Raw genomic sequence first — 25,897 nt, forward strand, 5'->3', positions numbered from 1 at the left:
CATAAAAAAAGATTAGTTGATAATTGTTACTGATATTATTGAAAATTAAATCCTAATTTTCACATATATGTTTTGTGTCAATTCGTCCTTTTCACCTCTTGATCCATCTCTTGAGGAGCATGTCATTCTTGTAATTGAGTGGTATTGAAAAACGAAGAGTTGTTACCATAATAACAATCATTTATTAGCACAATTTTTATCAGGGTGAACCATTTTTCATACAGAGCACAATTCAGACACAAGTACTACTGCAATGTACTGCAATGTAGAACATTTTGAATGGAAGATCATTGAAAAAATGTTTACACAAAGTATCCATGTTGTGTTCCCCTTATGTCAAACTAAAGCTGTTTAAAAAAAACTTTCCAATAATAACACAAACATTTAACACTGTAAAAATCTACATAGAATAGAATGAATTAGTTGGAATGGAAGAAAGCTAGTAACGTTGCCCATCATTGGCAGTAAAAACATGGAAGCAGCAGATTGTAACAAGAGTCAATCATCATTCTACATTTGGCACATCTACTATAAACCCAAAAATGAAACAGTACAAAATATAACAAGTCACATCTAAAACAGATTTTTGTCACGCTTAGTAAGTCAGTGAGTATATAGAAACTGGAATAATCTAAAAGACTAAACAGTACTTCATTCCAGCATCCAAACAATGGATTAATAGCTAACATTTCAAATACTTCGATTTCAATTTTGTGATTCAACACAAAGAATAAATATATAAATAATAAACTAAGGCAACAATCAACTTAATTTAATGTGAAAATTAAGCACTTGGCCATAATTGAGTGACATAATACCAACTTATTTCAAAATTCCTTGGTAAAGACGTCTATCACATAATTTTTTAAAAGTCGTAATCAAATATCATTTAAAAAGAAAATGTGATAATAATTTAATATTAAGAACATATCACAGTACATATTTCCTGACAACAGTACAAAAATAACATGTTTTTTACTTTATAAAAGAATGATTAAGAAGTATTGAGTATGACTAAACAAGAATTGATTGTGCTACCAGCTACATAGTTATAAAAAGGAGCGACAAAAACAAGCTCTTAAGAATATCGACCCACAAACAGTGCACTACAACTCCTACCAATACTGTAAAGAAAGAGGATAAAAAGTATCCATCATGAGTTTCACAAGAAATGTGGTTAAAGTACACTCGTTGTGTAAATACTGGTACAAAAATGAAAGTTATTTTTCCAAGTATCCCAGTGGTCCCAATTGGTTGTTTAACTCCATTCGGGATCACTTTTACGAGAGCGGCTCCTTCTCTTTGACTTGATACTGGAAAGAATCTCATAAGCTTGTTGAATTTCTACAAATTTTTCTTGAGCAATACGCTTGGCCTCTGGATCCTTGGCTTTGTCAGGATGCCATTCCAAAGAAAGAGCTCGATACTTGGCTTTGATTTCTGATTGGGTTGAAATTGCAGACACACCCAAAACCTGAGACAGAAAAAGTGCAGGATATTATTTCATAGAGCAAAGAATAGTTGCAAAACTTTAAGGAATTGAAATTTACCTTGTATGCATTTTGTTCTCCGTGTGGATCACTCAGCTCCACTATTTGCTTCCATGTTTCACTCCATCCATGAGCTTGAGCAAATGTCCAGGTGTCATGAAGGGACTGTTTGAGATCAAGCCACCATGGTGAAGTCAGAAAATGGTGTACTGCCTTATGGACAGGGATTTCTTCACCCTCAGCGTCAACCAGCTTTGCGTTGAAATAAAGATAGGAAGTCCAGAGTGATGTATACAACAGTGCACACAGCCCTAGTGTGGTAATTCTCCTAAAAGTAAAAACAAAACAAATTTATGAAACAGAAAGATTACAAAAATTCAAGGTAACCAGTTAAGGAATCATTAAAAATACCTTGCAAGAGATTTCTTCTTTTTAGGAGTACGTCTCCACTGCTTAGCCTTAGAATCAAAAGCCCATGCAGAGCAGAAGACCATCAAAGTGAAAGCTGTTGAATCATCTAAAAATGAGATGTAGATGTGGAAGTAGAAATACAAAGGGGATGTGATGTATGCTGCTATTAATGGCCACCAAATTGAACCCTCTTCATGGCCAATGTTTCCAACTGTCCAAACACCTTCAAATAAGAAAAGAGATTGTTGAATTATACAGATCATAACTAAATGTAAAGTTAAACCTCAACTTCAGAAATTCTTCTCACCTAGAGCACAGGCCAATGGGCCTAGGAACAACAGGAATCTCCAATTAATACCAGCGACTTCATCTTCTGGGACAGCCAACATCAGCACAGATGCCCACAGGTAGCCGACAATAACCATACCACAGAAGCGGGTGGTTGAAAATGGTGGCTGGAAAAAAAATTCAGTTAAGTAAGAAAGTCCATGGGCTATAGTGAAGAAAACTTTGGTGACCTACTTAACTAAAAAAGCAGGCCTAATAAAACACTGAGCGTGAAATTTGAAAGGACAATAATACTACCCTAAACAGTAAACAAGACACGTAAGTGTCAGCCCTATCAATAAGAAAGCGGCAGCAATTTTCACTGAATTTGATAACGATGCAATATTTTGAATACATCAGTCATCAGTCATGAAATCGACACGCGCTCAAGGAATAATATTGTTGCAAGAGGTCTAGCAAGAAGACTACTGTCAAAAGTCAGAGAGTCAAGCCATACATTTGGAGGAATAATTACCTTATTATGGGTCCTGACTGCAGCGACTAGCTTCTCAATGAAAGCTCTCTCCCCATTAGCATCAGCTACATAGGTCGGAATGTAAAACAAATCTCGGAGCCAGCCACAACCAATATAGCCTCCAAGGGTGCTCCACCATAGAAAGGCCTGCGAATCCCTGCCTAGATAGAAGTGGTGCAGGCCAAAGACTCCTCCAACAAGCCAAAGTAAGTAGGTTAAGAGAGTACTTTTGTCTCCCATTTTAACAATTCTGAATGATAAAGGCAGGGAACACGCCAGACATCAAGCCGAGAACCAAAGCTGCAAGTCCCAGTTCCTCGGCCGTAATCTCTCGATAAAGAGTTCAGAAGTTTAGCCACTTGACAGTAGAACTTGACAAAAACGGGGAAAACAGGACACGACGACAAGTGTTTGGCTTTGTTTACGTGCCGCCTAAGCCAATATACGCACAACAAGTCCCTTATGTGCACCACAGCGGGGCCTATTCGCAGGACAGCCGAACCGCAGAACGAATGTTGTGGAAGGCGTCCGGCTTTCATTCAGCTGCAACAACCACCACCAAAGTTGTGTGTCATTCTTACGCGTTTACTTAGCTATTTTGTTTAATTTTCGCCATGGCCGTCGTAGAACCCTTTGCAGGAAGCCGTCCCATGGAAGCAAACCGTTTCTCGCCCTATTCTGATAACGGAGGGTAAGTGAAAGAAATTGAAGTACCGAGGCAGTGAATTCGCCCAAGTCATCGGCTCTGTCGCTGTCACACCCTATGTTTATATGTACGGAGTTACGCTACACCCATTAAAATTTATGCACAACTCTCCTGTTGCTACCGTGTATCAATTTCCTCTGCATCTAGTGACCTAGCGCTGCGTGACTTGGCAGTGTTTACCGTTGTTTTGAGGTTATGGATTCCCTGCCAAAGTGGTGCTGTGGTTTTGAATGGATTGTCCTAATGCCCCTGTCTCTTTGCAGCACCGTGGTTGCCATTGCTGGCGAAGATTTCTCCGTGATCGGCTCCGACACCCGTCTGACCGTCGGCTATGCCATCAACACCCGAGAGCAGAGCAAGCTCTTCCGTCTCTCTGACAAGACTGTCCTCGGCTCATGTGGCTGCTGGTGCGATGTGTTGACCCTCACCCGTGTTCTCACTGCTCGCTTGCAGGTTGGCATTATTTTTCTTAAGCTTGTTCTTTGTTTTTGGCATGTTCGAATGTTTATCTCAATCATGACTTTGTTTTACAGATGTACAACCATGAGCACCAGAAAGTGATGAGCACGCCAGCTGTGGCTCAGCTCCTCTCTACCATGCTATACTACAAGAGGTTCTTCCCTTACTACGTGTCGAACATCCTTGCTGGTCTTGATGCTGAAGGCAAGGGAGCTGTCTACCACTATGACCCTGTGGGCCATTATGAACGGAACCATTATTACGCCGGAGGAGCTTCAAGTGCCTTGTTGCAACCTTTCCTGGACAACCAGGTAGGGGTTGAGTACACTCTAAATCCTCCTGACTTTATCGTAATATGCTTTAATTTATTTCTATTTTGTTTGTCTTAAGGTGGGATTGAAAAATATGACCAATGCTACCAAGGAGCCCATTACTCGCGAGCGTGCTGTTGCTATCATCAAGGACGCTTTCATTTCTGCTGCTGAGCGAGAAATTCACACTGGTGATGCTGTTATGATTAGCATTATTGATAAGAATGGTATTAAGGAGGAGAGATTCTCCCTGCGTAAAGATTAAGTTTTGGTACAGGTTTCTATCATGTCTTTTGCCTACAATAAATAAGAATTTTACTTTAAATGTTCATGTATTATTTTTCACCTGTAGTAATTGAGAAAAATTAAGTAAAATTGTACAGGCTAATAAGATTTTAATTCTACAAGTTTGCAAGTATAAGGACGCAGATTTACAAAGAAAACATTTACAAACAGTCCAAGTAGAAAAACAAACAATCTCAGTGATTGAAAGGAATATTACAAAAGAAAAGTAGTGCATTAACGTGATACACATTTTAAAGAAGAGACATAATGACCAGACAACTTGCCAGCATTAACAAGAAACAGTGCGAGCCAACTTATCAATGGTCCCTATAGCAACTCAGTTGACTGCTGCAGTAGCGAAAATTTTTCACATGATGAAAAAAGCATGACCTACTCTGCTCATCACTTCTGGAATTTAGTTATTAATCAGTCCGTGGACACACACACAAGGTGAAAGGACAGCGAGGCTTCGACAGGGCCCCCAGGGACAGTAATTTACTTCTTGGTCCCAGGGGGCGGGAGGGGTTGACCCATATCTTTGCCACGCAACTTTAAGCCTGCAACAAAATTTTTGACAGTTGTTCAATCAATACTGCTAGGTATTTCTGGTAGCAGAATGTAAAGGCAGAAGAGTTGCACCTATCAAGGGAAGCACAAAACTGCAAGAAAACTCACCAATTGCCCTCTCAATCTTGCCCAGGACTGCCTGGTTGGGAATACCTCTTCCTGCTTCATAATCGTTGATAATTTGTGGCTTCTCAGATATTCTCTGCAAGAGAAACAGTAGTTGCATTAATAGCAATTGTGAAAGGTAGTTATGAAACAAAGTGAATTGGGCATTCTGTCAAACTTACTGTGGCTAAATCTTTCTGGCTCCACCCCTTGGCCTGCCTCCCTTGCATGATGTATTTGCCAACATCTTTGCTGATTGAGTCATGCTTAAGTTCCTCAGTTTCACGGTCTAATTTGGCAGTATTTTTAGTGGTGACAGTATGCTTGTTCTGGCCTCCACCCCCTAAAATTGGGAAAACAAAATTCAACAACTTAAGCAATCAATGCTAAAGCTATATAGAAACCAGAGGGGAATATAAAAATACATACATTTTTGCTGGGTATCAACTGCAAGACCCTGCCTGCGAGCAGCATTAACAGCCTGAAAGCAAACAAACAGACCTTATTAGTAGAGAACATGGTAGTCATTACCATTTGATAAAATTGCAGAATTTCATGATACATCAAATTTTTTTGCATAACACCACAACAGAGTGCAATATCCCCTGTGAGCCAATATGGAGGCAACTCCCTTTCATGAAATGAAAGAACATCAATTTACCAATGCAATGTGAGATGGGTTAAAATAAACCAATCGAGACAAGGATGCGAGACTAAGACGAGAAAAGTAGAGAGTAAAAAAATGTGATTTTCGATTTGGCCGAAGAAAATTCTAGAAGCAAGGCATGCCACTGGCCACTTGCTGCGTGTTATTTCACAAAAGGCACACAGTAATCTACCTGTTCGGTTTTGGCTGCCGACGCTTTCACGGGCCTCTTCTTGAGGATGGTCACGGTATCCCAGTCGTTCATGACAACGGCTTGTCGGGAAAGCTAATAACTTGGACAAAACTGACTGCGAAGACACTTTCGCCTAAATACGCTTTAACCTGCGCGACGAACTTCTCTTGGTGTTGTGGTTGGGGACAAATTTGGCTGAGAGATGTCGCTGCTGGCGCGGCCGTTGTCACACAAACATCGACAGTGTGCCAGCAGGCCCGGGAAAGTTTGAAACGCAGCGGGCTCATGACCTAGCAGCTCCTGGTTCCTCTCAGCGCGAGCCTGGCCTGATTGGTATCGAGACATTTTCCCCGCAGTATGCTGCCGTGTTTGTTAGTGTTGCCAGGACAACGGGGACAACGAAACGAGTGCAATTCACGTTTATTTACAGAATCTGTTGATATTCTGCCATTCGATGTGGTAGTGTGGCAGCAGTACAGGAAATAACATATCATCCTGGGTCATGTTTCAGATAAGCTTTGATCACTGAATCATCCCTCGAGGTACTGGTCGGTCGAATGGTAGGGTTTTTCGACTCGTAAAGGTGGAGGCCCTCTCGGTGGCAGTTGATCATTGTCACCGTATCCTCTCGGCTGTGGGGGGCTACCGGCTACCGACCGACGTAGAGGTGCGAGAGAGACGACCCTCCTTGGAATGAATGGCTCGGGCAGCGCCAGCAGCGCGCGGCAGTCCTAGCCGAGCGTCCCGCGACCCGCTTTCGAAGCTTTCGAAGCTTTCGCACTGCACCGACCGGCGCGGGTGGCTCCAGGCTTTAAAGGCCTCCCTTATCGAGGGCGGTCGCCAACGCCGGCCGGGTTGGCCTAGCGGCAGACTGGTTCTCCGTCGCTCTCATGGCTCTCTCCATAAGGGTGCGAGAGAGACAGAGCGACAATCGCTCGACCAGCGGCCTAGCGGTGTGGTGCCACATGGCCACGCTATCACCGCGGCTTTGCACGTACCCAGGCACTGCACCGGGCAGCCGCGGCGTCACCGCTCTGTCTCTCTCGCACCCACGGCCAAGCCCACGGCGCGTGGGCGTGCGAGAGAGACGACACGATGAGTCTGCAGGGCCGGGCGTGACCCGGAGAGAGCGGCTTTTTAATTGGCGAACCATCACCGTGGCGACGATAGGGCGACGTATCACGCGCCTTACATAAGCGGCACGGTGCGCCAGACGGAGACCCTTGCGGAGACCGGCCCAGACCGGCCAGACAGACGGAGACAGATAGTGTTTAATAAATTATCAGCATCGTGGGACCACCGCATTGCGCAGGGGGAAAAGCGACATTGTCTGCAGACTGATTCCGAGAGTCGTTTGCATCGCTCTGTCTCTCTCACACTCATGGGAGAGATAGAGCGACGCGAGACAGGACTGTCTGTCTACGCGGCTGAGGCTGGCAGGCCGGGTGGCGCCGGGATGGCAGGCAACCCTTCTCACAGATCGGTCGCCGCTGCTGTAGGATGGGTTGCCTATTCGACGCCGCTTGAACTTGAACCCTCCTCCTGACGAGGTTCTTTTACCTCGTCACATTTAGACCTGCCTGCGTTTTGGCGACACGTTGACCCCAAAATTATCGACACACGCGCACGGGTGGCCCGATGCCCTGCTTATGTATTTCGTTACGCGAGCCATGATTAACATATCCCTTCGATCCGTTAATTCCGTTGATAAAGCATGAATTGCGAAATGAAACACTCGTACAGTGACTGTACCCGCCCACGCAAGTGAGGTTGAGCCTTTCCGTTCTTACATAAACCTGATATGTGCGATGTTCCCAGCGATTTTGATCAGTGTGCCAGTGGGCGGCAAGAAGTGCACGGACTCGGGTGCTTTGAGGCACGGCCTTCAATCCTCACATTTAGAAAAAATTACGGTATCAAAAAGTCGGAAAAAGCACCCCCCAAAAAATTGATGAAGCCAACTGCGGCCAGGATTTAGAATAGAGCAGTAGGCCGAAAGTCAAGTCCAGCCGCGCCACGCCCTCGCTTGTCTTCGGGGCTCAATCAGGTGTTCCATTATGGATGAAGACGCCGGCAGGACAGGGCGGCTACACTTAAAAAATAAAAGATGTGTCGTTGGAAAAGGCGGCTGTGTCCGTTTCCCGGAGGGATAAAACGCATCGCTAGTGCACTGGCGCGAGGACAACTCGCCCTGCGCCTCAATTTCGGCGTGGGAGCACTCTTAAAAATCGAAGCCAAACTTTCCGCCGGTTTTCGTCGCCGAGACTGCAGTGGACTTCGCACCGGGTCGCGGGGCCCGCGCCGCCCACGCTCGGACTAAACTGTTTCTTTCAATCCACGGAACTGAACATTGCCGGCCGACTGGCTGGGTGCTGACCAGCTGACCCGCGCCGGCCGCAGTGCGACTGAGTGAACCCGAAGAGGGAAGTCCGAACGGATTCGCCCTCCTTTCGGCCAGACACGCCAATAACAACGAGACAGCAACAAAACAACTGCGCCCTGCGCAACGCCGAGTGCGAGAGAGACGGGGCGACGAGCTTGGTTAGCGCGCTACCGGCTTTTGCAAAGCAGATGATCGAACCGCGGAACGGCATGGCACGGCACGTGGCCAAAAAGACCAACGTCCACGCTCCACCCCTGGCCGAAAGCGCACTGCAGACCGATTCCGAGAGTCGTTTTCGTCGCTCTGTCTCTCTCCCTCCTATACATTAGTGCGAGAGAGACAGAGCGACGAAAACTTCCCTTGGCATCAGTCCGCAGCCGCGCCAAACCCAATCCGGCGGCCGCCGTCCGCCAATCCAAATATGATTATTTCGGACTTTCGATCCGTAGCTTGTGCCCACTCGATTCGCACACATCCTTCTCTTTACGGAAAACGGGGCGCGGGGAAAATCGAAGCAGGCCGGACGGACTAGCGCCGACGCAGACAGACTGACGCATGTACAGACAGACGGACCGATAGACGCAGGGCTGCCACCACTAAGGTGTGCAAACACAACAAACACGGGCTGGGCCGGGGCTTGGACGCGGTGGACGCGGCACTGCTGCCCCACATCGGAGTGGAGTGGCCACCACGGCGCCGTGCGTGGCGCGTCGGCGCGTGGGGGCGAGCGTGGCTGAGCCGAAACGCGTCGAAACAACGCCGCGCCGCTGATGCTGTACTTCATTTAGATTTCGGGATTAGCACTCCAGGGCATCGTCTATTCGCGTCCCCCCCCCCCCCCCCGCCTCGCGCTTCCTGTTTGGACGGTCGCTGACGACTGCGCCGACAGCACGTGCTGCGCGTCGTACGTACACTGTGAAATCGTTAAAAGAAAAGGCGCCCGCTTGTTTAATTCATACGGCCGTGCGATAAAGTGTGCCGTTTTTAGACGCCCGGCGCGTTAAGCAGGCAGGCAGTGGTGCGTCTCCGTCTCTCTCGCACCCATGCGGCGTGCCGTCCGGGCCGTCCGGGTGCGAGAGGGACGGAGCGACGTCAGTCTTCAAGGGGCCTTGGTCGGACACGCGCTGCACCCGGCTGCTCTTGCAACGCCGGCCAGTAGACCGATTCCAAGGAGGTGGAAGTCTCTGTCTCTGTGAAGTCTCTGCGGAGCGTGCCGTGTAAACGTGCGGGAGAGACAGGTCAGGCCGGCGGCAGGATATCGCCGCCAAAAGGCCTCGATGACTCTGTTGTACAGTATCCAGTGTCGAGGCGGGGAAAGATATCACCGCGGCTTTTTCTTTTGTCTTCCCGCTCGCCGCTTCACGACCCAGTCCGACCATTCCTCGATGGCGAATGTGACACTTTGCCGTCGTTTGTCGTTCCGCGGCTTTCAAGTGCCGACGGAGATAGCCGCCCGGTGTGGTGCATCGCATTGCATCGCGTGGACCGCTCGGTGCTCATCACCATCGCGATGGAGTGCGTGACGTTGACGCCGCCGCCGCGCCGCGGAGGCGCGCGCGGCATGCAAGGTCGCCGTCAAGGGAAGCCACCCTCTGGACCGGGCGGGTGGGTTGCCCCCGCCGGCGCCCCAGGGCCACGTTCTCGTGGCCGGGGACAGTCCGTGAGGAATTTCATTTGGCGCCGGGACGGCCTCGACGGCCTCGACGGGGAGGGGCGGCACCGCGACGGCACGCGCCGGGAGCCGTTACCCGCGGCGCCGACTGCGCGCCGACGGCCGGACGGCCGAGCCTAGGAAGACCTCGACGGGGTCCTCAAGGAGGGTCTCCAGGAAGGCCTCGACGGGGTCCTTAAGGAGGGCCTCCAGGTAGGCCTCGACGGGGTCCTCAAGGATATGGAGGACCTTCAGCCCAAACAGCCCAAACAGGGACCTAAACGAGGCCCTCAAAGGGGACTTGAGATGCAACTTCGACGGGGTCCTCGGCGAGAGCAAGGGACTGGGTTGACATCCCGGACGCCAAGGCCAGCATCGCGGGCCGAGTCTCGGACACGCGGCGCCACACCCACCTCACTGACGCGCTGACGCCGTGAGAACAGTGTCGGCGACGTCGGCGAGGCAGTAAAGCCGTGAGCAAACGGCCGTCCACTGTCGGCCAGAGCAATGGGCCGATCGTCCTTGCCGCCATCATGCGCCTGCAGAAGATGAAAATGCAGCGACGCGCGCCGGAAAAAAAGCGATTCTGCAGACGGATGGCAGCAAGGGCTCTAGGTGTCGCCCGCAAAACGGAACAAATGGTTTCTGGCGCCGTGCGGCAGCCGATAGAACAGCGCGCCGCGAACTTTAGCCACCCTAGGTTCCGCGTTCCGCCTGGCTCCGCCTGGCTTGGCCGAAATAAAAAGAAGAGTAGTCATCGCTGGTCACCCCACCGCATCCACACCGCAAGCTTGGATTCGTCCCGAGCGCCATGCCGCGGCACCGCCGTGTCGCGTGGGCGTGGTCCCGCGTGGTCCGGCGTGGTCGCGGCGGGCTCCCCGTCAGCTGATCGCCCGGCCGGCCAAGTAGTGCGGCGACGTGATGCCCTCGTGGGGAACCACGCCACCCGAGTGAGTCGAGAGCGCTGCGCGCTATCGCCGGCCGGGTGTCTGCCCGGCCCGGCCACGCAAGGGCGCCGCCAGGAAGACCACGCCGTGGGCACGCGCGGAGGGGCGGGCCGGGCCTCTTTTGGCCCTCTTTTTTCAGAAAAATCCGGTCGGGGTTTCTCTCCTTGGGTTCTCATTTTTGTAGAAACCCAGCCAGGGTTTGTTGTCTGTCCGTCTTCGGCCTCCCAGGGCGCGGTGTGCTGGCGGCCGTCAACGGACGCAGGTGGCAGCGTGCTCACTCACGCCGCCACCGCCGCCTCGGGCGGGAATGCTCGATACTCCTCGGCGGGAATGCCTCTTCGCGCCACTGTGTTGCAGTTGGCCGCCTGCGAAACGGTTTTGGCGGTGATGCCAGCCGGGCCGGGGCATGGCCGGGGCGTGCGCAGGCGTGCGATGGCCTGCCCGTGCGAGGCACGCGGCCGACCGCCAGCCCGCCAGCCACCGCGCTCTTGCGCGCAAAGCGTGCGCGACCGGCCGGCTCGGTTCGTGTACGCAGTGTGACCAGCAGTCGGTGATAGCCGTGATCCAGTAGGGCGGTTAATTTGCATGCCCCGATAGCAGCATCGCGTCGACGACGAAGTCACGCGATGCCCGTCAATCGGAAAACGCGACCAGCACGATGACGGCGGCGGCGAGGCGAACAGCGCCGCGGTGGGGTTCGAATCCCCGAATCCCCGCCGCGCCGGCCAGTGCCGCCACCCGGGCAGCCGCCGAGACGCCGGAGAAGCTCGCCGCCCAGCGTCGCCGTCGACGACGTGCGTCACCGGGGCGCCGGGGCGTGGCTGTAAGGGCCTCTCGGCGGGCAGGGCGTCGGCGGCGACGTCAGCCAGCGCGGCGCCGCGGCGCGGTGAGCGACGAAAGGTTGGCAACGCGTGCGGCCGGTGGCGCCGCCTGCGGGCCGCGGACGGTGGGGGAACCAGCGCGACCAGCGCCGAGGCCTGGCTGGCTTGGTCACCGCGCGCGGCTCGCGCGGCTACGGCCAGCGCTAGCAGTGTGCTTTGCGTCGCCGTCCCGGGCTGCCGCAACGCCCCTCCACGCCACGCCCCGACTTGATCGCAAACGTGCCGAGCAGAGCCGAGCCGAACCGACCACTGTCAAGCGGAGCCGCGTCCCGAGCTCGCGTCGTCTGCTCGCGTCGTCTGCTAACCCATCCGTCCAGTCGCGTCGTCTGCTCCGCTCTCGTCGGGACCGTGGCCGTGTGTTTAATTTATTGTAGTGAAGTGAGGCACGACAGACACCATGGATAAGCCCGCCGTGTACGCGCCCAACCCCAAGCTCGCCAAGAATGCCCACATCAGCAGCATGGCCCAGTACAAGGAGATGTACGCCAAGTCCATCGACAAGCCCGAGGAGTTCTGGCTGCCCGTGTACAAGCAGTTCCACTGGGAGACGCCGTACACGCCCGGCAAGTTCCTCAGCTACAACTTCGACACGGAGAAGGGCCCCGTGGAGATCAAGTGGCTGGACGGCGCCACCACCAACGTGTGCTACAACCTGCTGGACCGCACCGTGCGCTGCGGCAACGGTGACAGGATCGCCTACTACTGGTGAGTCCACTGTCACATGCATCACAGTGGCGCCAAGCCTGGGGAATTAAAAAAAATTAAAACAAGTGCAAAAACCACTTGCTGGTTTGCCTGAACATGCAATTGCAATCAAGAAACAAAAATCACATATTTTAGAACAAAATTAAACACATGGAAACACGACGTTTCTCTTTGTGACTGTGCGGAAATGTTTTGCATGCATGTCGAGTGCGTAATTGTGACTTTCGCATGGTGTTCCACAAAGTGTCACTCTGGACGGCACCCGCCAGCGTGCGCCAGCCTCCCACGCTCGTCACCGTTGTCACGGGTGTCAACCTGTCAGCCTGTCGAGGTGCCAGGATCAAGGACTCGCGGGCGCGTTTATGGCCGAGCTGGAGCAGATCCCCCACCCTCCTCCTCCCCTTCTGTGAGCCCCCGTCCCCGTGCACGTCCGAGCAAGGGGTTGCTCAACTGGTTGCGACATGACCCTTCGCGACGCACCGAGACGAGCAGCACGCCGTCGAGCAAAGGGGTGTGCGCGTCGTCGAGGGGGGTCTGGGACCGCCGCTGAGGACCCCGTCAGGCAGGGTAGGTAGCACGCCTGCTACCTGTCAGTAGTGAGCTTTCCGAACGGTTCTTCCATCGCCCTGCGGGACGTCCCTCTAGTGCGGGAGAGGCGAACTGACGAGAGCTTTGTTCGTAATCCGCCTACAGGACTCGTGCCATTCAATACACTACAATTTGCTCGACGCGCTGTGCAGTGCAGTGCCGCGGGAATGGAACGGGGAGACGGCGAGGTAAGGGGTCGTCCACATATTACGTAATCACGATTTTTGGGTTTTTGACCTCCCCCTCCCCATTGTAATCAAACGTAATCAACGGTCCGACCCCCTCCCCCCAACGGAAGATTACGTAATCCACAATTTTTTTTTAAATGAGAGGACCAGATCTAGCGGTTATATATGTTCCCAAACACGGTACGAGTGACAAAAAAAGTAATAATTTAAGCCTATGGGCGAGACTTAATCGATTTCCAGGGAGTTCCTGGGCAATCCAGAAACCGTTTTTACCATGCAGTAGTGAGGACGACCAGTCCTGAAATTATTTCCTATGATCGATGATGCTGCCGAGCGGTGACCTAGTAAAACCTTCTTTGCCGGCACCCGAACTTGTGTGTATCTTGTCTGCAAACGATCACTGAAAAGAATATCAGGGGTTTTCCATTTTATTCGCTTTTACAGTATTGACGATTGTTCACATTAATGAGAAGATTTTCATTCTTTTTATGAAACTCCTAAAACAAGACAAAAGAGCTTCTTAGCGAAATGATAAATGCGCATAATCGTCAATGTGTCTATTGGAGGATGGGAAAGTGCGATTGGTGTCGGTGTACTGCAGTATTTCCGTATATGTTTAGATCAACGAAATTGCATAAAGTGACTAAAAAATGATTACGTAATCAAAACGGTCACCCCCCTCTCCCCTCTGTAATCAAGCGTAAGCCTCAGCTATACCTCCCCCTCCCCCTTAGGTGATTACGTAATATGTGGACGACCCCTAACGAGAAAAAGTGTTCGGCCGGCAGCTCCAGAGAAAAAGGCGGGCAAACGGAGTGCGTCAGTTTGGCGGCACGGAGGACTCGAAGTCGATCTCGAACTCGATCTCGATCTCAAATTCAATCTCGATCTCGAACCGGAATCGGGTTACCAGTGGGCCGATGGGACACTGCTGAGTCCGGACGTGAGGACGTCACTCGCTGTAGGCTCGCCGCGGCCGGCCGTGGGGTCAGTGGCTTCCACACACGCCGCGCGGCGGCAATCCGCGGGCCAGGCCGCTGCCACCACGCCGCCGAGCCGCCATGTTGCCGAGCCCCCGAACGCTCCAAACGCCCAGCCCCCGAACCGAAGCCCCCGGCTCGAGCGCGTAGGCAGCGCGCGTGCACGCGTGCCGGAGGGTTGCCTACCTCACAGGCGCTCTGCAGCAGACTGATGCCGAGAGTAGTTTTCGGCGCCCTGTCTCTCTCGCACTCATGGGGCATTGCTTATAGGTGCGAGAGTGACGAAGTGATGAAAGCAACTCTCGGTATCAGCCGTCTCTCTCGCACCCATGAGTGCGAGAGAGACTGGTCAACCCGCTCTCAGGGTGGCAACGTTCACTCTACTGTACGAGAGCGCCATCACGATGCAAGCAGCGCGAAGCAGGGTCGATTCGTTCTTGGTTATTTAGCGGCGCGGCTCGTGGCGGTTAGTGAAACCGCAGTCGTTTACGACGGCCTAATCCAGAGCCGCGCAAAGGACAAAGGTTTCGGGTCCTGCGTCCTTCCGGACGCGCGTGGCCGCCAGCTCGGCCTGCTCGGCCTGCTAGGCCCACGTGTTCCAGGCCCTTTGACCTATCCCACTGAGGCGGGGGAGGGGCGGCCTGGCGGCACGGCTCGCTTGCTGCCAACCAACCCTCGGCTCCAAAGTCTCCGGCCGCCCCACCCCGGCCCCGCCGGCCCACCCCCTCGCAGCGCGGCCCTGGCGGCCCTGGCCTGCCAGTGGAGACTGCGCGCGGAGGGAAGGGGGTCATCGCCCACGCGCAGCGGTGACGTCACTGCGGGGCCTCTGTCTCTCTCGCACCTACACGGCACGCCCCGTGAGTGCGAGAGAGACGGAGTGAAATTAGTCCGCAAGACGCCGATAAGGCGGCGGAGGCGTTCATCTCGCACTGGGGACACCTTGGCGACGGCGGCGACGGCGGCCAGGCCGGGGATATTCCCGATCGCCGTCGCCATCGGCCGTAAAATTGGCGACGAGTGGACGTTGCTCTGGGCAAAGACCTCCGCGGCGTGGACCTGGACCGGTCATTTTCATATTTCGAGGTTCGCGTCGAGGTGGCTGGCGGAGGGGGGTTGGAGCCTTCTGCTGCGGGCACGCCGAGGGGCACGCCCCCTCCCCCTCCCCCTCTTTGGAAGGGTGCCGTGACGTCATTGCTAAACGCTACTGTACGCCATTGGCCGCGCTGCGCTACGCTGCGCCACCGGGCCGGACGAAGGCAGCCACTGTAGGCCGTCTCCACAGACTGATTCCGAGAAGCGTTTTCGCCTCTCTCGCACTCATGGGGCGTCCCGTCCAGGTGCGAGAGAGACGGAGCGCCGAATCAGTCTGATGTCCGCGTCATAACCGTCATCCTCTCTCACGTGTGCGTGAGGGAGGCGGAGGAGAGAGGCCGTCGGCGTGACGCCTTCCAGCGCGTCACGCGGGTCGCGGAGCCACGCCGGGCTAACCACTGGGCAAACGAAACGAGGAGCGAAGCAGCGAAACCACGACAATGACTCGGCATGAGTAGCCGGGTACCCGGCGCGGTGACGGACGCGGACGTGGGTTTCCCTGCTCGCCCCGTAGGAGAGGTTGTGCGTGGTTTTGCGGTCCAGGTGCGGCGCCAGTGCTGTCTGTCTCTCTCGCACCTACACGCGACGCCCCGACGCCCCGCGAGTGCGAAAGAGACAGAGCGACTCTCTGAATCAGTCGGCTGTGCGTGTGTCGCGTGATCGAAACGACACGAGCAGCTGTGAATAACGTGAAGCCGCGAACGGCGATGGCTCCACGCTCCCCGCTTTGCCCCGCAAAGCGCTGCCAAGCGCTGCAAAGCGAGGCCGGCGCGTTTTGCGTGTTTCGCGTGCCGATAGTGGGAGTAGTGTGTGTACAGCGTACACGACAAGGCTTGGGGTTCAGGCGTTAAAATTTTGGTGTGTGTTTGAGAGGGGGGGTGCTAACCATCTTCTATAAGACCGCCGGTTCCCCCTCCGTCGTCGCGGAACGCGGAGGGCAGTCGATAGTATTGCGGAAGGTCGTTTGGCTTTGACCCGCCTGGCTTTGGTCTGGCTTTGGCTCTGCGCGCCGCACTCCCTGGCTCTCGTGTGGCCCGGGCGGCTCTCTTAGCCGGGCTCGTTCGTCGCTCTGTCTCTGTCGCACCCTTCTCGGAGTGATCAAGCTGCAGGGCCAGGGCCTCGGGGGTCTGAGGGCCTTGTAAGGCGCGGCTGGACGCATAGCCGTTTGGCGCGGTCTAGTCCGTCTAGTCGGATTCGCCCCGTCAGCGCGTGGCCCACGGCGTCGAGACCACAGTGTAGGCGCCGGAGTCGCTGACTTGCGCCCCGCTGCTTGGCTTCGCTTCCTCGTGCGCATTGTTTGGCCGCTTGGCCGGTTGTCCGCGGTGTCGATGGTCATGGCGGGCTCGGCGGTGTCGGCGGTGTCGGCGGCCACTGGACGGCCACCGCCACCTCTGGCCTACCTCTGGCCTCTGGCCCCCGGCGTCCTCCAACGCGACGCGCTACACCGCCATCCGGGTTCCGGCCGAGGGGCTGAGCTATGGGCCCGGACTGCCGAGCTGCCGGACGCGGGGCGCGTGTGCTCGGCGGCGGCGCACGGAGCGCGCAGCGCGCAGCGCACGCGAAGCTGGCATCAGCGACAGTAGCGCCGCGCTGCATCAGCGAATCAGCGGCGCGATGACGACGACATGCCCAGAGCCAGAGCCAGGCCTAAAGGTGCGTGGCGGCGGTAAGTGCCCGCTCTCGTCGCTCTGTCTCACTCGCACCCTTACGGGGCGCCCCACGAGTGCGAGAGAGACAGAGCAGTGCTGATTGGCTTGACTCGTGCCGGATGCGTCCCCGCGGGGCGCGCCTCGACCTGGAGGATGAAGGGGGTGGTTCTGCCAGGAGGGTTGCGGCCTTGGGGAGGGGGCGGGGGGCTTGGGGGGCGGGGGCGTTCGAGACAACAGTCACATGCCGATAGCGAGGCGCCATGAGATTCTATGGGACTTGGCGTCGCGGCGTGCCCACGCGCCTCGCCCCCGCCCCCTCTTTCCAAGCCCCCCTCGCCCCCCTCGGCCAATGCTGCTGCTGGACTGGTGCGCGGGCTGCGGGGGCTGCGCGGGCGTCTCCCGCCCCCCGTCTGGGTGCCCCGTCGGGGGTGAAGGGCAGTATCGACCCAGCGACCGAGGAGGGCACAACGGAGAGGGGGAGGGGTACGCGAGGGCACCGTCGGGGGAGGGGAAGGGGGGGGGGTGCACTCGCCGATGTTTTCAAACTCATTCTCATTTTATGTTAGGGGTCGGTTTTCGCGAAATACGATAGCTAAACGTAGTTACGGAGGCGAGAAAACCGCAGTGAGGACACGTTTGTTGAAATATGGAGGAACGTTCAAAAGGGTGGGAGAGGGAGGGGGGTGAAAAGTTTGTTCCGAATGGGGGCGAAGCCATCCCTGGTGATAAATCCGCGGCCTGATCCCCTTCGTGATTGGATTGACGGCGAGGTCCTTCTGTGGATCCACCCCCAGATCACCCCCCCCCCTCTCAGAAACCCCCATCCCTCCCCCAACTTCCAACTTCCTCCCCTTTCGCAAACGTGCATAATGCACTTTCTCGGTGAGTGGCGAAACGGTGCCCTCCGTCACTGTATGCAAAGGCGGCGGCTCCACGAGTCGTGGTGCGTCGCGGTGCGCCGCGGCCTTCCCTCCGCACCTCTCCCATTCCCTCGTTTCCTTTTCCGCCCGTCTCCGCCCCAGCAGGACTTATTCCGAGAGCTCTTTTCGTCGCTCTGTCTCTCTCGCACCCACACGGGGCACCCATTAGTGCGAGAGAGACTGGCTGACGAATAAGACTCTGAGATTGAGTCTGCGGGCGATACACCGCGAAAAGGTAGGGCGGGAGGGGCGGCGGCTAATTCAGGCGACCCATTCCGGGGCCGCCGCGCCGCCGTCGCCGAGGAAGGAACCGAGAGGTGTGAATGAATTATTTTGGGCGGGTCCTTGTCTATTCAGAGGATCTGCTTGGCGATGCCGAACACTGCCACAGCACTGCGGCGACAACAATAACAAAAGCCGCCGCAAAAGTAGTGTGAGCTCGGTGCCCGCCGCCGCGGTGTGGGTTCAAGGTCCAAGGCTTAGGGACGGGCCCCCCGAAAGTTGGCAAAAGTGGTGGCGGAACCGCCTAGAACCAACCACAGCGGCCAACCCCGCAGGGTGAAAGGGCCGCTTTCTCCGTTTCAGGAACGAAAATTGGCAGCACTGACGGTGTCGTTCGCTTGCGTTTGCACAGGGAGGGCAATGACCCCGAGGACTACAGCCGCATCACCTACAAGAAGCTGCTGCAGGAGGTCTGCCGCTTCGCCAACGTGCTCAAGGACCACGGCGTGCAGAAGGGCGACCGCGTGGCCATCTACATGCCCATGGTGCTCGAGGTGGTCATCGCCATGCTCGCCTGCAGCCGCATCGGCGCCGTCCATGCCATCACAGTGAGTGGCGTTTGATTTACCACTTGCATGTGCGTTGTTGTTGTTGTTTGCACCGCTCACTTGTCGTCTGCCTTCCAGTTCGCCGGCTTCTCTTCCGACTCCCTGGCCGAGCGCATCCTGGACTCGAAGAGCAAGCTGCTGGTGACCGCCGACTGCGTCATGAGGGGCGAGAAGCTCATTTGCCTGAAGGACATCTGCGATACAGGTGAGTGGTGACGCAACGGCTTGACGCGGCAACAACCTCTTGGGAGTTCCCTCGGGCATCCCTGGCCAAAAGGGGATTAGTTTTGAGGCGGACTGCCGATTGACGCGATGCACTTGTTTTGCGAGAGGCCGCGTCCGATTTGTGAACAAGCTGGCCACACGGGACGGCGGGGCCAGCAGACGTCCACTTGACGTCAGCTGCCCCCAGGTGCCCGAAGGCTCGTCGAAGGCTCGCCGAAGGCCAATGTCACCGGCCAGGCAAGGTTGGCCGGGCAGGGCGACGTGGCTAGCCACCGCGACGCGCACGTGCCGTGCCCTGGCCGTGCCCTGGCCGTGGCGAGGCGAACCAGCCAGGACTTCCTTGAACGCCAACTCACACTGCGTTTGATTGCAGCCATGGACCGCGCGGCCGAGCAGGGTCACGTCGTGGAGTGCTGCATCGTGGTGGAGCACCTGGCGCGGCTCAACGCGACGCTCAACGCGCAGGACAACGGCCACGCCAACGGCACCAACGGCACCAACGGCAACTCCAACGGCACCAACGGCACCAACGGCAGCGCGGCCTACAAGAAGGTAAGCCGTCGCGGTGCCCCGCCCGCCACGTCCCGGTGCAAAGGTAACTGGGTCGGCGAAACGAAACGTCCTCTCGCTGGGCGCTTTGCATTTCGCCTCCCCGTCTGGCCGTCAGGCCGTCAGGGCAGGCCGTCAGGGATTCCCTGCCTAGCCCACGGACGCACCGCGCACCGCGCACCGGCCCGCGGCCACGGCCTCCTCGACGCGGGCCTCGTCGTGAGCGTGGACGCCCTGGCGGCCCTGGCGGACTTCGAACAGATGCCGCGTCAAGCCGACGGGCCGAACATGCCGCCATCGCCGTGCCTTGCCGTGCCTTGCCGCCGCTGCACAATGCCCGTCCCTTTATTCCCACGTTCGCGACGTCACCGCGTCTGCCGACCGATTCCGAAAAGCCGTCTCGGACGCTCTGTCTCTCTCTCGCACCCTTACGCGACGCTGCGTGAGTGCGAGAGAGACACTGCGGCGGAACGGCCCTTCGGCATCGGTCTGCCGGCCGGTACAGTGTAAGTCGTGGTTGCGGACACGTCGGCGGCAAGCTATGACGCCCAAATCGCGAGTCCAAGTGCACCTAGACGGTGTTCACGTCGGCGAGGCTGGCGGCACTGGCGGCACTGCGCCGCGGACTCATCTGATGGGGCGGGGTGGGTGGGCTTGATACGAAATGCCGCACTCTCGGGCTCCACCGCGAAAACCTATGGCGACGGAAAGGATTGATGAGACGAGCCTTCTGCCTTGTTCCTGCAGGTGGACATGAAGGAGGACCGCGACTTCTGGTGGACCGAGGAGATGGAGGACGCGCCGTCGTCCTGCTACCCGGTCTGGGTCAGCGCCGAGGACCCGCTGTTCATGCTGTACACAAGGTAGGAGCGTGTCCCCGGCGTTCCCACCCATTTCGCCACTCCTGCCGACTTTGTCCTCACCTTCGCCCTTTTTTGTTTTTGTCGCAGTGGATCCACTGGTAAGCCCAAGGGCGTCCTGCACACGACTGGCGGCTACCTCATGTACGCGGCCACCACCTTCAAGTACGTGTTCGACTACAAGCCCAACGACGTGTACTGGTGCACTGCCGACGTGGGCTGGATCACCGGACACACCTACGTCGTGTACGGCCCCCTCGCCAACGGCGCCACCTCCGTCATCGTGAGTGCCGTCCGGGAGGACCTTCCAGGAGGACCCTGTCAGCCGAGGCCCGGCGACGCGGCTGACACTGCCTTTCTGCTTCCAGTTCGAAGGCACCCCGTTCTACCCCGGCAACGATCGCTACTGGTCCGTCATCGACAAGTACAAGGTCTCGCAGTTCTACACCGCCCCCACTGCCATCCGCTCCCTCATGAAGTTCGGCGACGAGCCCGTCCTCAAGTAAGGCACCGACTAGGCGCGGAGGCGCGGCCCGCGAGATAAGCTTGCGGCCCGATCGTCTCTCTCTCGCACTCGCGGGCGAGAGAGGCAGCGCGACTCTTTCGGAGAGGTTATCTCGGCGTGGTGGCGGTGACTAACTCCCTTTCTCTTGGCTTCGGCAGGCACAGCCTGGCCTCGCTCAAGGTGCTCGGCTCCGTGGGCGAGCCCATCAACCCCGAGGCGTGGCTGTGGTACTACAAGATGATCGGCAAGGAGGAGTGCTCCATCGTGGACACGTTCTGGCAGACGGAGACCGGCGGCCACGTGCTGACGCCGCTGCCCGGCTGCACGCCCATGAAGCCCGGCGCGGCCTCCTTCCCCTTCTTCGGCGTGCAGCCCGTGCTGCTGGACGAGGCCGGCAAGGTGGTGGAGGGCCCCGGGGAGGGCTACCTCGTGTTCAACCGGCCCTGGCCCGGCATGATGCGGACGCTGTTCGGCAACCACGAGCGCTTCCAGCAGGTCTACTTCAGCCGCTTCCCCGGCTACTACTGCACCGGCGACGGTAGGTCCAGGCCCCCTCCAGGCCCCGGCCGTTTTGAACCGCCTCGCCTCGGCGAGTACTTGAACCCGCGACTCTACAATGCCCAGGTGCGCGGCGGGACGAGGACGGCTACCTGTGGGTGACGGGCCGCGTCGACGACATGCTCAACGTGTCCGGACACCTGATGAGCACCGCGGAGGTCGAGTCCGTGCTGGTGGAGCACGCCAGCGTGTCTGAGGCCGCCGTCGTGTCCAGGCCGCACCCCGTCAAGGGCGAGTGCCTGTACTGCTTCGTGACGCCCAACGAGGGCGCCGTCTTCGACAAGAAGCTGACCGACGAGCTCAAGAAGCAAGGTGAGTTGGCGTCGTCGCCGTGCGATCATGTGTGGTCTAGCCCGTAATGGTAATGGTGCGGGTGGGCAACCCACCGCGCCGCCGCGCGCAGCGGGATTGCCTACCCTCCGTGCCACAGGCGCTTCTCCCTTGCACCGGCTAATCTTTCTTTCTCTGTCTGCCCCGCGCTCGTCTTCGCAGTGCGAGAAAGGATAGGCCCCTTCGCCATGCCCGAGGTGATCCAAAACGCACCGGGCCTGCCCAAGACGCGGTCGGGCAAGATCATGCGCCGAGTGCTCCGGAAGGTGGCCCTCAACGACCGAGACGTCGGCGACATCTCCACCCTGGCCGACGAGGGCGTCGTCGACCAGCTCTTTGCCAACCGGCCACCCGAAGCCCAGCGAGCGGCGTAAAGGGCCGAGGAGTCCTTATTTGTGTGTATTGTACCAGCGTCCGGAAAAAGTGATCGGGCTTGACGAGCAGTGAGCAGGGCACGCGTGTTTGCGTGTCCCAGGAAGGACGGATCTGATAGAGCGAGGCCACGGTATGGTGGCTGTCGCTATAGTACCTTGCCTTGCTTGGAACAAGTAAGGAGAAAAAGGCAAATAGAAGATTATCCGGACAAGGTTTCACTCTTGGTCCTTGTTGGTCCTCTTTGTTTATGTTGAAAGTGTGCCCGCAAGAATGATTGGTTGGAATTTTTGAATGTGCAGCAAATCCTTTGTGCGATTACTTGATAACAAAAGATTGGTGACATTGTTGCGGAGTTGAGCCTTTCTCCGTGAAGGAACCTATGGTATGCACGCCAGCAGTATTGTACAAGATGTTATTTATTAATAGAATCCACCTTGTTCTCCAATGTTATACATATATTGCCTTGTTAATAGCAGAATCTTCTTCCCCTCAAATAAATGCTGAATACGAGTCTCATACATATCAAGGATGCAGAAACTGAGTCAGATTTTATGGGTGATGAGAGGATGGGAAAATGTCAAAGCAGGTCATTCTTTGGCATTTTCAAGTAGGTGAGTATTGTAAATAATTCTCATAGCGCACTAAGAAATTTTGTGTGATAAGCTTAACAGATTCATTTTAGTGTTAGATGTAACAAATGCAGAAGACTTATGACCATAAAGCACATTCTATTTTATTTCATGGTCAACGTCTTTGCTTTGAATCATCGACACTCAGTGTGTTATTTTATAAGAGATTGTTTATGCCTGTTGTACAGTAAATTAGATGAGTGAGGTGCAGGAACACCTTTACTACATGATTGATTGGCCAGTTCCTAAATGTATTTTAACTTACAGAAATTTAGTGCCATGAAGTAAAAAAAATAATAAAAATAAATTAAACAGTGCTTTGTAGCAGATTTCAAGAAAATGACAGTGCAGTTCTCTGGAAATGAAAATTGGTGATTGGAATAATTGATTGAAATTTTGCCTTACTGTCCACCATGATACGCTTGTGAAAGGTAACATGAAAACAGGACCAATAATTTATTTGGAGAAGTGACATTCAATCTCGAGAAAAGGGGAACATAACAGAACTGCAAAGCCACTATAAATAATGAGCAGTACAGTCTTCTTAGGATGACTGGAATATACATATCATTCCAAGGCCCATTTACTTGTTTGTTGCACAATTTTGTCGCCTTTAATGCTGAATATTTTGAGAGAAATGTTACGACTGTTAAATATTGCAGAGGATGATACCTCTTGATCTCGCTGTGTGTCATTATGGTAGAGTAAAATTTACCATATTCAAATGATTGCTATATTAACTGCTCGTTTTATTTGAAGATGTTGTTCTTCAGAAGCCTGTGTTCTTAGACAAATTTAATCCAATGTCTTACTATAAGAAAAGGAATTGTACCTCATTTTCCAAGTGAACAAGTATGAATGAATATCAGCCGAGGTCCTGCGAGTCAGCTTCATTAAAAGATGCTTAAGGTTTAAAACAAAGAGAAGAAAAGAAATATGCATACATATCATTGTTGTAATTGGATAGCATTCCAAATTTATTGTAGTTATATGATAAGAGTAAAATTCATGAACCAGTGTGATTCTGTAGGTTGCTAATGTTACCAGTAAAAGAGACTGCTTACAAAAATAGAAGCCAAGTTACAGTATATCATTTTGTGAATCGTCTCCCCCTCCCTGAACCATGTTGAAAATTATAATACCTATCATCAGGCAATGAAATCAGGAATCACAAAAAATATCCTTAAAAGGTAGGTAAGAAAAGAGCACCCAGTATTTCTTTGATATGTCCTCTTTATATAAAAGAAAGATTTTACATTATTCTTAGATGGCCCATCAGGTTCAATCACACTTAGGGTATGATTCAAAGAAAAATCTACAATAACTTTGAGGTAGAAGAACATCTACCCAAGAAAAAGTAAATTTAAAAACAAACATTCCTAAAAAACAAAAAAACAGATCACAGTTAAGCAGGGACTTGCTCAAATGATGGTGTCTGGTCCCTCTCTACATTTAAAGCACGTTCACAAGTTTTCAACCCAATGAATAGGGTTTGCTTAAACCTTCGATTAAGTAATTTAATGTGTTAGACATGTCACAACAATTCCTAAAACTTGCGGTCAAACCTTTTTGTTGCCCAGTTGATTTGAAAAGTCAAATCACAAAGTGACAAGCAAGTTAGCTTTGGTGAGGCTTCAATGATGATGTGTCCTCCCCTTTTTGGCGCGTTTCTTCATCTACCGGTTTGTGAGTCTTTTTCAGGAACTTCCCTCCAACAAACCCTACAAAAGTGTAATTCATTAAATCAGGAAAATAGACACAGAGATACAGTAAAATAGAGTAAGAGGCTAATACCAACCAAGTAAACCCCCTCCAACAGCTGCACATCCTCCTGCTTTCAAGCCAATAAAGAAACCTACAGGACCACCAGCCAGTGTTCCTATGGCAGCGCCAATCAATGGGTAAGCAGCACCCTTATACATGAGGGCCCTCTTCAAATTTAGGTTTCCCTGATGAACTGACTCTGTGGCATGGGCCACATTATCTTCTATATTATCTACCAGTTCACCTTGTGCCTGCAAACAACAAACAATAAAAAAAATTTCTTTGAAAACAAAAAAATTTAGTTAACATAATCAATTGTAAAAAGCAGACCATGGTCAATTCGTGAAGATCTGCATAAATAGTGTGCAAACACTCAATATCGTTTTGAAGCAATTCCCATGAGCGTACATACTCCTCCTCATCTTTGTCTAAAATAGATTGCTTATCAGCCATAAGTTGGAGTCTAGGAGCTGTTCCAAAATCAAATTCAGCTACATTCTCATTATCAGAGGTACATGTCTTTAATTTCTTTGAAGGAGACAATTTATTTCCAAGATCTAGGGAAGAAATGCAGAGATAAGTAGGTGAGTAAAAAAAAGGCATAATGCAAGTTTCCAATGTGTCAAAGTTAAAGTGACACATTTTGTTACACACCAATATACTCCTCTAGTGCTGCCAAAGCAATTTTCCGAGAGCTTTCTATTGCCTTATCGAACTGTAGCAAATCATGAACATCAACCTGGTTACGGAGCGACTCGATTTCACTTAAATCCCTTTTGAGGTTTTGAACCAACATTTTGGCCGCTGCCTGCTCCCGTATTGCAGACTGATAATCATGAGACAAAATTGCCTAGAAAACAGAGAAAATGAAAGTTGAAATTAAACCATATTGAATTTTACCAAATACAAAACAAACGACAACATGGAGTTCCAAAAATAAAATCACCTTTTCAATGTTGCACCTATGTTTTTTCATCATATCTAGCCTGTGAGGTATCACAACATCATTAAATTGGACAATGGAATGGTCAAAATGTTTCAAAGGTCTCTTTTTGGAGGTTGGGCTCTGTTGCTCCATCGTGAAGGAACCAAGGCCAGACGAAAACAGGCAAATGAGAGATGCAATTAAGACTTGAATCTGCACTTTTCTAAGTTTTCAACACACTTTCACAGCAGTCAAACACACGACGCAATATAAATGGTAAACTTCCCTCTCCTCGAACAGCTCAACACAAATAACAACAACAACAAACACAATGAAAATAACAGGAAGAGAAATTCGTCACAGCAGCAAATTCTCTTCTCTTTCCTTT

The 25,897-nt window shown here is 53.5% G+C and overlaps 5 protein-coding genes across 5 annotated transcripts; 2 read left to right on the plus strand and 3 right to left on the minus strand.

Moving 5' to 3' along the window:
• Nucleotides 1–159: 159 nt before the first annotated feature.
• Nucleotides 160–3,120, minus strand: LOC117640154 (dnaJ homolog subfamily C member 22). The gene is made up of 5 exons (XM_034376433.1): nucleotides 2,704–3,120; nucleotides 2,209–2,356; nucleotides 1,902–2,124; nucleotides 1,551–1,818; nucleotides 160–1,474 (listed from the first exon to the last, which is right to left on the minus strand). Exons 1-5 carry the CDS (start codon nucleotides 2,941–2,943, stop codon nucleotides 1,259–1,261), a joined length of 1,095 nt encoding a protein of 364 aa, XP_034232324.1. The 5' UTR covers nucleotides 2,944–3,120; the 3' UTR covers nucleotides 160–1,258.
• An 83-nt stretch (nucleotides 3,121–3,203) lies between these two features.
• LOC117640155 (proteasome subunit beta type-1) lies at nucleotides 3,204–4,504 on the plus strand. The gene is made up of 4 exons (XM_034376434.1): nucleotides 3,204–3,394; nucleotides 3,673–3,862; nucleotides 3,943–4,179; nucleotides 4,259–4,504. Exons 1-4 carry the CDS (start codon nucleotides 3,318–3,320, stop codon nucleotides 4,442–4,444), a joined length of 690 nt encoding a protein of 229 aa, XP_034232325.1. The 5' UTR covers nucleotides 3,204–3,317; the 3' UTR covers nucleotides 4,445–4,504.
• Nucleotides 4,505–4,549: 45 nt separating this feature from the next.
• Nucleotides 4,550–6,173, minus strand: LOC117640156 (endothelial differentiation-related factor 1). The gene is made up of 5 exons (XM_034376435.1): nucleotides 5,976–6,173; nucleotides 5,566–5,617; nucleotides 5,319–5,479; nucleotides 5,140–5,233; nucleotides 4,550–5,021 (listed from the first exon to the last, which is right to left on the minus strand). Exons 1-5 carry the CDS (start codon nucleotides 6,045–6,047, stop codon nucleotides 4,960–4,962), a joined length of 441 nt encoding a protein of 146 aa, XP_034232326.1. The 5' UTR covers nucleotides 6,048–6,173; the 3' UTR covers nucleotides 4,550–4,959.
• Nucleotides 6,174–11,964: 5,791 nt separating this feature from the next.
• On the plus strand, nucleotides 11,965–23,894 carry LOC117640387 (acetyl-coenzyme A synthetase). Its single transcript, XM_034376865.1, has 10 exons — nucleotides 11,965–12,542; nucleotides 18,594–18,789; nucleotides 18,868–18,994; nucleotides 19,388–19,566; nucleotides 20,311–20,426; nucleotides 20,514–20,706; nucleotides 20,792–20,925; nucleotides 21,087–21,466; nucleotides 21,553–21,798; nucleotides 21,979–23,894. The coding sequence occupies exons 1-10, from the start codon at nucleotides 12,235–12,237 to the stop codon at nucleotides 22,188–22,190; spliced, it is 2,091 nt and encodes a 696-aa protein (XP_034232756.1). The 5' UTR covers nucleotides 11,965–12,234; the 3' UTR covers nucleotides 22,191–23,894.
• On the minus strand, nucleotides 23,768–25,815 carry LOC117640389 (syntaxin-17). Its single transcript, XM_034376867.1, has 5 exons — nucleotides 25,531–25,815; nucleotides 25,239–25,434; nucleotides 24,915–25,141; nucleotides 24,619–24,835; nucleotides 23,768–24,541 (listed from the first exon to the last, which is right to left on the minus strand). Exons 1-5 carry the CDS (start codon nucleotides 25,660–25,662, stop codon nucleotides 24,438–24,440), a joined length of 876 nt encoding a protein of 291 aa, XP_034232758.1. The 5' UTR covers nucleotides 25,663–25,815; the 3' UTR covers nucleotides 23,768–24,437.
• Between the last annotated feature and the right edge of the window lie 82 nt (nucleotides 25,816–25,897).

Source organism: Thrips palmi, unplaced genomic scaffold, assembly GCF_012932325.1.
Source record: "Thrips palmi isolate BJ-2018 unplaced genomic scaffold, TpBJ-2018v1 HiC_scaffold_12, whole genome shotgun sequence".
Lineage (NCBI taxonomy): Eukaryota > Metazoa > Arthropoda > Insecta > Thysanoptera > Thripidae > Thrips > Thrips palmi.